Genomic DNA, 10,910 nt, shown 5'->3' with positions numbered 1-10,910 from the left:
TTATTCTGCATCAGCAGAAATCAAATCAACCTTCGTCTTCCTCAGTACTACCTTTTGGGGGGAGTACTGTCTACTGAGAAGGAAGTTGTCCTGCTGACATCAGTGAAGCATTCACCATTTTGTACTGTTCCTTGAGCATAGACTGATAACAGAGCAAATCTTTAAACACAGGTGCACACATGTATTGTTTTGCATGCTTAACTTTTCAGATCTCCATTGTTTTCCTTACATTTATACAGAAGTGACCCCAACTGAAGATTCATTTAGAAGATGATATGTCCCTGGGACAAGCCATTCATCGGCAAAATGAAGCATATTTTAAACCATCAGCAGTCTTTGCCCTCTTCTTGCCTCATACACCACAGTGTACAAGGGATTTAGGTTGCCTTTGTATTTTCTGGAGAATTCCCTGTGTCAAGGAACCGTCTGTTGTTCTGCTGAAGCTGATACCTAACTGCTAAGCCAGCACAAAGGGCAATTAACAACCCAGTATTGGGCTTCAATATGTGTATTTTAAAAGATTAAGAAGTCTTTTATTATGTGACTGACATTTCAGATAATGGGCTCCATGCTTGGTCTCTCCTCTCTCCCTAGCTATCATGTGCAATAACATCTTAACATACAAATATATAATCTCCTCCACAAGCCACTGTGTATTTCCTGAATATTGTCTCATCTGTGTCAGTACACATCAGGAGTTCGGTGACAATTCTCACCATCTACACCAGCCTCTGTGCAGTCAAGAGTCAGATTCACCAGCTGTTCCCTACTGCAGAAGGAGAAAAATGGGCTCACATAACAGTTCAAGTTTTCTTCTTTGAAGTTGTCGAGCCACAGCCTCAGCTGGTGTATATTGCTGTAATACTCTGGCTTTAATTTAAACCAGCTGATGAGCCACTCCCCCTTTTTCCACACTCCCCACACACTTCCCCACCTTTCTAAAGGGTGGTCGAGTACACATGACAGCTTATGTGCAGCAGAATCTGTGCCATAAAAATCAAACAGGCACAGAAAATTTAGCAAGTGCCTTTTGGGGATTACACTGATAAAGAGTAAACTATGGCACATACTCAGGAATGCCAGAGTGTTCAGTAAATTGCCTCTGTCTGGAGGCATGGATAGAGCCCCTCACCTATAGCAGTGAAAAGAAATCCTCCTGTTTATAAAAATTTGCATCTTGCTACATAAAGCAAGAGCCTATCTGGGCTTTGATGGGTGCCATGGCAACAATGTTACTGGAGTATAGCACAGGAGCATTTTCGGAGAGAGGGAAGAGGATGAGACAAAGAGCTCACTGGTTATCTGTGGACACAAGGACCTTTGCTGCAGACCCAAAGACAGATTCCCCTTTTTCTTGTTCCTGGGTGGCTGTTTACAGTTGCCCCCACATTTGACTTCATATTGTGGTTGTCCAGACATAATGAAAAAAAGGGAAAAAACCTGCTACAACTAGAAGGACAGATCTTAAATGTAGTTTGGATTTCCATTATATTTGCATCACTTAAAAGAGAAGAACAATGCAAAACTACTAAAACCATTATGGTTACTAGAAAAGAATAAAACCACAGGATTATATGTTCAGTCAAACCTATGCTTAAGTAGCATAATTGCTTTAAAAGTATGCATGTAGAGAACAACAGATAACCATGGTTCTGCTTTTGTTCTGAAATAACTAATTCCAGCACATTTTGCCTAGGAGAGAATACTCACCTTTATTGAGATCCACAAAACGCCTGTAATTCTTTTTTAATTCAGGTATTCTAGTGTCAGTAAAGAGGTATTGAAACTGGAACCTCATTCATGCAAGCTTATGTGCTCTGAGATTTGAGTGCAAAGAGAATAGCTTAACATTAACAAATGGCAATATAAAATAATACCTACTGCAATGGCCAGGGGAAAAAAAAAAAAAAAAAAGCATTAGAGGGAAGTCTTAGTATTTTCTTCACTTCAGCAATTGATCAGAACCACATCTCTAGGTTTCTGCGTTATGCAACCTCTTGGCTATGCAGAAATAGTTGCAATACCTGAGAAACAGTCTTTCATTCTCTATTTCCAAGCTCCAGTTTATTTAGATTCTGATTTCTTAACAAAAATCACATTCTTACAGTGCACTTTTAGTCCCTCTTTCCCAGTCACTTTTGAATGTCTTGGCCAATCTGAGAATAAGGTGGAAGTTTTAAAGAGAGTTCATGGATGTTTCTTGTGAATGAGTGGCTGGAATATTTCATCCCCTGGAAGCCTGGACTTAGGGCTCAAAAGTGGTTTTACACATAAGCAAATCAAAGCAGGAGAGAGCTACAGGTCATCGGGGTCTTCAAATCCAGCTGTTTATGGAAATTATTTTTTTTCCAAACACTCACTCTTCTCATTCTGCATTACTTCACAAACTTTGTTTAATTTTTGTTCAGATGGTACGAGTTTATTTTTTGTTCACACAAGGGCCTTCTTCACCCTTGCAGCCCACATCTTCTGCCGTCCTGTTTCTTGCTCTCATTTTAGATCTGTTCACACATCCTGCAATGCTTAACATCATCCTTGGGCCAGTGAAGTTTGCTAAATAAATTATATTTATAAATCTTTCTCACAATGCTTTACTGACTGTGTGATACATGACAATGATCTGAGCTTGTCACCCTTTTGAATGCGGATATCCTTCAGATGACCTGGAGAATTTAAAGGATGAATATTATATGCGTTATTCTCAAGGAAAAATTTACCAGATAAGGCAGCTTTATCGTGGCATTTTACTGTTTTGTAATAAGATAAGATTTATGAATCGAAAAGATGTCTTAACAGGAAGCAGCATGTAAAAACCAGGAATCATAAAAGGCAGTATCTGTTTCTTTGAGATTAGCAGGACAAATATTTAAGTCAAGTATTTCCTAGCTGAGAATGAAGGGAAGATTTGTATGGCTCTACTTTTCAGACCTCTTTGTGGCCCAGGAATAAAATATGCTGCCTTCATACAAGAATCTATTTGAATATATGGTTGCTCTGTGCAGCTGAGTCCGCTGTCTTTAAGTCATAGCTACATAATTACTCCAAGCCCTATACTTGCTGTATCTTCTTTAACAAGCCTTCAATTCATTGAAGATCCTCCCCTCCCTCAGCAATTTAGTTTACTTAATAAATTACCTATTTTCACTTTATGTGGGGTTAAGAACCTTGGCCTTGCTACAGATTGGATACACCCTTGAAATACCTTCAGTGAGTCAAACACCACGGCAAATGTCTGGGTTCCATCCATTAAGACACAGCCATGGTCTATATGAAATAAAGCCATATTCAGCTTCCTGGTTTCTCACTCCTTGCTCAGAAAAAAATTCCCAGCCACTGCACTTACAAAGTGTTCCAAGTGTGAATAAAGGGTAGAAACACAGGTTCCTGAGTCTGCAGGCAGACTGTGAAAATGGTAGAGGAAGGTGCAGCTTGCATCTCCTGTTAGCCTCACTAGCAAGCTGGCTAAAAACATCTGTTAGTATCGGTTTGGCTTAAAAAAGGGGATTTTGCACCTTTCGCATTTAGCAATCCATGCAGGGACAAAACCTGCAATTACAGGTGCAAAATAATTATTGTTGATCTTCATTGTGAGTCTCCCACTAATTTTAATCAGCATGATTCAGAACAGAGGAGAATGGTATTCTAAACACAGATTGTAATGCACAAAACAGAGGATTAGATCTCCCTTACTACACGAACTGGATACCTGAGAAACCTAAAGTTATTTCAGACATTGCCACAGAACGGCTTTTGAGCAGATGTAAAGATTCAAGAAACCCCCAGCTCTGAAGTCTCTCTGGCAGCAGCTACCTACTGCTTGGAACTATGAATCAGTGTAGGTGACATAGTAACGACTTAAATTATTAAGGTAGCATAAAGCAAGACATTTTAATAAGCAAGGTGATCATTATGGCAGACTACTACACTTCCATACCGCTTGTGTAAGTTTCCACCTACTCATAATGTGCTTAAAAAAAGATGGTGATAAGCTAATTTAATGTAATGTGCTATGCCATCTTGTGCCCACTGGTGGCTAATTCTGTCCGAGCTGCTGGCACCCAAGAAGACAGTACACTTCCCTGCCTGGCATTTTGTCCCTGAAGAGACGGGACCTACATACCTGCTGCTGATGACCCAACTGAAAATCTGGAAGCAGAGGAAAAAGTTCCCCAGCCCAAGTGAGAGCCACAGCTGATGCTACATTAGCTTGGTTTGCAAGGCTTCAGGTTTGAACAGCACCAAACCCAGCACCAACCCAGCTCTCTAGCACAGAGCACTTCAGACCTTGTCCAGTGCAGGCCAGAACCAGCAGTCAGCCAGCCAGCTCAGAATATCTGAATGGCTCTGAGCAGTCTGCTTCATGGATAAATTTGTACAGAAAATGCTTTCTTAAAGTAGCAGATCAAAAAAGGGGACACAAGCCTCTGCTCTGGTTGTTAAGTTTTGCAATTGCATCAAATCTGTTTTGCTGCATTTCAGACTGAAACGCTGAACAACTCTCTGCTTTTCATGCTAGACTGCTGTGGCAATGCTTCTTTGGTTGCACAGCGTTCTTCGTAAATGTGCACCATATTCTATCTGTATGTTCTGCAAGAAGTTGGGCAGGGCATTTTTTTCAAGCATATTGTTTCTTTTCACCTCCCATGACTGTAATACCTTTTTTAATCTCATCACTGTAATACCTTAACCATGCGACCACGCTACTTCAGAAAGACAAAGAACATAGTGCTTGTAGCTTACGAAGTGAAGCAAGGGCACCCCCGTTAGGTAGCACGCAGTCACTGTAGAAAGTATCAGTGTGTCCCTTCATCCCGGTTGGGCTGTGGCTATGGTACAGCAAAACTGTCGCTGAAGATCTGATTACACCGCAGAAACAAGCAAGCGGTTGCTGGCAAATGTATTTTGAACATTCCAATGCTCTTACTCAGTACTTCAGCAACTGCAGCACAACAAATGGATTTTACCTCTAAATGGTACCATGAACGTTAAAGATGTACCAGTTCTTTCTGCTCCTTCAGCTCAAAGGCCAAAGCTGCTCTGAACTTCTAGGACTCTGCCAACATAATCAATTACACCACTACATAACAAGCCAGCGGAGATGCATCACAGCATGTAATGAACAAATCTGAGTATTGCAACACCTCTTTAAGGAGCCACTAACATCAGGAACAGAGAGCAAGAGTCAGTTTATAAACACATGGCAGACCTGTGTTCTTGTAGCAAGAAGTCTCAAAATCTATTACAGTAGCAGTGAAACAAAATGTTCAAAAGCCAAAGCATACAACCATTATTGGCCTGAACTTTGGAAACTGGACAAGACTGATTTCTTCAGAAACTTTTCCTATAACTTTGGATTTTTTTAATATACACCTTAGGCTGAGTTCCTGAGTTACTGCTTTACCACCTATAGTTCTGTACAAAGAACACAGGGAATGGTGGGGGAAATCCTGCTGATGCGTATTTGTAGGCCAGGTTCCAACAGCACTTGAAGCAGTCGCTTCCTTTCCCTGACCCTGCTCAAGAGAGAAATTTGACTTGGGGTATGGGTGAGGGGAAGCAAAGAAAAGATAAAGAAATTTCAACAGCATTAAATGTCAGGATGCTTTTTGGATTAAGCAGTTCCTTCCACTAATGAAAACCCACTCCCACTGCACAGAAGAAAACCCCCACTATCAGCAGACGTTGTTCACTTTACAAACTTTCCTCAATCTGCAATACTTTGGAGTAGGCAGTTGTGTATAAAACTGCTTATCTCTTCCTTACATTAATTACACAAGAGAGATCAGGAGACCCCAAACTGTTAGTTTATTTTAATTATTATCCTGCACAGTCACTTCCGAAAAAGATAAAGCATTTTCTGAATAAATCTTTCCTCTCAAAAACTGAACCGCATCTTCATTTGTCATTTCCTGAAACTTCTTGTTCAGGACCTGGAAGAAAGGAAAAGGAGAGGGCACATTAGTTCTATTGTCTTTAGCAAATTACCCTGTACCACAAACCAAGTGCTCACTGATGGGAAGGCCACAGGGAGTCAGTGTATTTTGAAGCTGACTTGAATCACTCGTTCTATAAAACCAGGGGAAATAAGCCAAAGTCATGTAGGTTTTTTAGGTACAAAGCAATTCAGTGGCACTTTTTTTTTCCTGAACTACGATTATATTTATTTCACTGATAATGTTAAGTGGTAGCTTGTGTTTTAGAGTTCCTCTGCCCTTTCTCCCTAGTGACACCACCACTACCTTCTAAGTAGAGATGATACACAAATACCACTCTGGAGAAGGCTCACCGGCTCACCATTTGGTACAAGGCCTGTTCTACCGAACAAACACACTCATCACCAGGACCAAAACAGAGAATAACCGGACTCTTCTTACCAGAATCACATGATAGCCCAGTTTATTTAGATGCCGCTTCTTCACTGCCAACTTCCCTTGGGGGTGCATTGTACCCACACAGAAGGCAGAGAGAGGAACAAAGAGAAAAGCCAATCTACAAGCAAGAAGAGTAGGGAAGACTCCATTGTATAAATGCAGAATAAGCATTTTTAAGACAATGATTCAATGATTTCCTTTAGTACTGCAGAATATACAGCTTTATGGTAAGCAAAAATATCAGGACTGCACAGATTTCATTATCCTTTTCCTTCTCCAGACTTAATTTAGACCCTCTCTTCTTCCATGAGCTTCACACGAGTACCAGCATCTACCCAAATACCTACAGCAGAATTAGGTCCAATTCTCCCACAATGAAAAGGAAACAGATCATTCAAAATTCCACATTATTTTGACAGCTTCTGTATTTACTTTGATCCTTTGCTAATATTCAGAGTAAGTTACTTCCTTCCATAAAAACCTACTTGGAAGGGTGAGGAAAGCTGAATGTCTTGGAAGCCTAACAGTGAGTTTCTGTTACACAATTCACTAGTTCTCCTTTTCCCAAAAAAGCAAACGATACAAAATACATTGCTGTGCAGTGATCCAGCACACAAATGTTATTACCCAATTCTAGTTAAGTGTTACTTAAATGATATATGTCCCACTTCAGTTACTGAGAGGTCATTCTTCTACACAAGATTAAATCAATCACCTAAAATGTGGATATGATGATCCTTTTTATTCAAATTATATTTCAGCAGCTGAATTAATTGCTATAACATATCATTGAGATGCACACTTTAGAGACTTAAGAGAATAACTGATTGTTTAATTGAACACACAAATACTTAAAATTTTAAAGCCGTAATGTAGCAACTTTTTGGAAGGGATTTTAGTAGTACTTCAAAACCGGTACCCATTATAAGAGTATCAGATTACTGTGATGTTTCCTGTCTCCTTCTCTGAAATGTTAAGTTTTAGCTGGATAAATTGTTGTTCTGAACTGGCATGTCAATTTTCCTATATTTCTGTGAGCACAAATAACAAGTTATCTACTTCGCTTCTGCAAATCAGTGAACCAAAGAAGTGACTGGATGGACAAATAAATACAAATAAAACTAGCCTACTAGAAAAATTACGCAGTCAAAAACCACACCTTTGAACACTTGAGTCAGCAGGATCATCTGCTGCAGCTATTGGGAGCACTTTCTTTCTGTCTGAATCCATTCTGATTTCAAAATCTGAAAATAAAACAAGACATTTAACACTGCAAGATGTTGCAATTAATGTTCCCATTTGAACATTAATAGTTCAAATTGTTTTCAAATGAACAGCTCATTTGAAAAAGGTAACAGACACCATCACTGCTCTGTTTCTAATTGTTGTTCTCAAGTAATTTAGATATTACTGACAGTTTTTCCCTCCCTGCAAGCAATATAAACAGCTATAGCTTCCACATCTCTGGAAAAAAAACCCACATTTGTTTTTGGAAACTGAAGATATAACTTTATGGGAGTGAAATCATAGTTTAAAGAAACTAGTCTTGATCCAGTCTGTCATACCTACTTAGATTTTTCTGTAATCTGACTTCTCATTAGAAATATTTAGGAAAAAAATTATTTGAAATACAGAAAAACCGGTAAGCTGGGAGGCTGGTGAAAAAATAAGCAACATCAAAATATAAAAGAACCCAAATGTTATGAAACCCAAACTTTAGTGAAAACTTCAGAGAAGGAACAGGCCAGAGAACAAAAGGCAGCTGTTTGGCTTTGTTTCTAATGTGATATAGTACTAACATGTCAACTCTAAAACAGGTTGCCACGTTGGATTTATGTACATCTGCTCATTGATGCTTAACAAAAAGTCCAAAGCAATTTTGAAATTAAGAGCTATCAAAGTTTTAGTAAATTAACTTAAATACTTTAATAAAAGAATCCTAGAAAGTACATTCACCAATCAAGTACATATTTTGTTAAAATACTGTGTCTTCAAAGTGTTACACTTTTAATCCCTTGCACCCTATGCAGAGTTATTAAGACCTTATTATTTTGTGGATTATAAATCTACATTTAAAAGAATATGATAGTAACTTGGCTTCATACCAATATGATATTTATGTGGCAGCTGAACATTTTGCTGAAACATGTTCTCATCTCCCAGAAGTTCTATCAGTGCCTCCTGAGCCTTTTTGAGAGTAGGAGATACTAGTGAGGAGAAACTCTCAGTCAGCACAAATGCAGGCTTCGTGAAGGAAGGGCTATCAAGTTCCATACATGCTTTCACACACTGAAGCATTATCTCCTTCTGTTCATCGTGAAGATCATCTGAAAAAGGATACCAAAAATATTACATCCAATGTATCATGTCACAGAATTTTTCATTTATTATTATTTATAGTCTGTTCTGTCAGAGCAAATTAAATTCAATATAGGAATCAAAACCAAATTGTTTTTTCACTGAGCATTATTGAGTATCTTCAGCATATTGTTAAATATACACCATCAATTCACTAATTATAATATTAAAGTCTACAACAGGGACCTGCCCATTTATCCAGTCTTACCCCTCTACTGTACACAGATCTATGCATGCTGTGAGTTATTACAGGAGACTTAGGAGAACACGGAATTAGAGAGCATGCATAAAAACCATTTATAAAATCCAGACAAATAGAAGGCTATTTATAAAACAAAGAGGGATATCAGATTTGGCTGTGATTTTAAAACTATACCTTAAGAGTACTAAGCTGTGCAAGCGCTAAGCAGTTACAGCTTTGCAGCTTTCAGGTTCAGTCACAGCAGGTGCAACAAGACACACTGTTTTACTCTACATTGAATTTCTACTCCACTGAACTACTCTACTGGCTGTAGAGAACTGTAATGTGATAACCAAATTGTATTACAATGCATTCCAAATTCATTATAACTCAAAGCAGCCAAAACCCCCCACTTTTACTCATGATTCCAGCAACTAAAGTTGGTCTACAAAGGTTAAGACTTCGTGTGTTTTTAAAAATGCCTGAACATCTGTTGAACCTAGAACCCCTGGCTCTTACACATTTCTAACATTTCCACAAATCTCATAGTCACCTCTCTCCAGGTGCACACCTACCATTAAGCTGTTGCCACTGTGGGGCCCAAGACAATAAGCCTGATGCCCTAGTGCAGAAACAGATCACTTAGATCACCATCACTATGTTAGCTTTGTCTTGAGGACTTATAATTTAATATTTAATCACGTCTGCATTCTTTCATTTCTAAACTTTTAACACAATTAGAACAAATTATGTACAGAGGCAGACTATCCCTTTTCAAACAATAACATAACAAAGTAAGGCCTGACCTGACAGTTCATCCCTGCTGTCCTTTTGCAGCAGCTCATCAATTGCACGATGAGGAAGATATCCTAAGATGCAAAGTGAATACACTGCCCTCAAAAGTTCTGTGTTGGGAATCTGAGGGAGGTACTTATTCAAGCAGCTATGAAGAGTCTCAAAAAACCTTTTCCAAAAGCAGAAGAGAAGTATCTTAATACACAAAAAAGGCTATATAAAATACAGATTTCAAACAAAAATACAAGTTAGAAATCTTCATTATCTGACAGAATTATATGTTGTGCAATCTAACATTAGCTTTTGATTCTTCTTTGAGGATACAGCTACCTATCAACAGATTGTTGGTCAGTCTAGAACCAAGGTCTCCATTTTCCAGAGAAAAATGCTTATGTAGAAAAAGTGTGAAAAGACACAGTAAATTTACCTTACAGATTAATAAAACAAGATTATGGATGCTTTTGCAACTGAAATCAAATACTACGTACCATACATAACTCTATAATGACTCTATAACATATTACTAGGCATTCTAAATGCAAACCTACAGGTGCTTCTGGTCTTTGGGAACATAGTTGAGTCGTGAATACACTCGGAGAACAATCAAAAGGTTTTTCAAGTTAAGGAATTCAGGGTCTTCTGTCACCTTCTTGGCAAAAATATCCATCAGCTCACTAGGCTGAAAGCCAAGTGTCTCGAAGGCAGAAAGAAAGAGGATAATCTAAAAGAAAAGATAGTTTTATAAGGTCAAGAAAGCCAGTGAAGTGGATCCTACCTGTTAATTCATGAAAGGCACCTGTAATGAAAGCAAATTTTTCAAACTGTGACACCCCTTTTATTTCTTACTTCTTTACTCAGCAGTAAATAAAACATTTTAAACATTTAACTGTTCTCCAAAATCTGTTCTCCAAAGATCAAACACAAATATGAAGAAAGGTGAGATGGAAAGCACCAGATATTCTACTAGTACCACTATAAATTATTTGGGTTCAAATTCACCTGTCTTTTCTCCCAAAGGCAGGCAGTAGAATTAACATAGTCTGCTAATGCCGAGAACAGTTTTACGTTGCGGTACTGGAGACTGTAACAAGCTTCCAGAATGACAATTAACTGCCGAAATGGAGTACCATGGATATTCTCTGTAACAAAAAAAAAAAAAAAAAAAAAAAAAAAAAAAAAAAAAAAAAAAAAAAAAAAAAAAAAAA

At 38.3% G+C, this 10,910-nt stretch overlaps 1 protein-coding gene across 1 annotated transcript in view; it reads right to left on the bottom strand.

The window, feature by feature from the left end:
• Nucleotides 1-4,674: 4,674 nt before the first annotated feature.
• Nucleotides 4,675-10,910, bottom strand: part of FASTKD2 (FAST kinase domains 2) — a 13,146-nt gene continuing 6,910 nt past the window's right edge. The window contains exons 5-11 of the mRNA XM_026853299.1: nt 10,705-10,844; nt 10,254-10,426; nt 9,717-9,874; nt 8,477-8,698; nt 7,531-7,615; nt 6,375-6,489; nt 4,675-5,930 (exon numbers count right to left, since the gene is read on the bottom strand). Of these exons, the coding sequence (XP_026709100.1) occupies nt 5,811-5,930; nt 6,375-6,489; nt 7,531-7,615; nt 8,477-8,698; nt 9,717-9,874; nt 10,254-10,426; nt 10,705-10,844 (1,013 nt within the window). The 3' untranslated portion in view covers nt 4,675-5,810. The remainder of the gene's footprint in view (nt 5,931-6,374; nt 6,490-7,530; nt 7,616-8,476; nt 8,699-9,716; nt 9,875-10,253; nt 10,427-10,704; nt 10,845-10,910) is intronic.

This window comes from Athene cunicularia (assembly GCF_003259725.1).
Source record: "Athene cunicularia isolate RWA chromosome 7 unlocalized genomic scaffold, athCun1 chr7_part2, whole genome shotgun sequence".
NCBI classification, from domain to species: Eukaryota; Metazoa; Chordata; class Aves; order Strigiformes; family Strigidae; genus Athene; species Athene cunicularia.
Note: the sequence above shows the minus strand (reverse complement) of the source record. Positions and strands in the feature narration are given on the sequence as shown.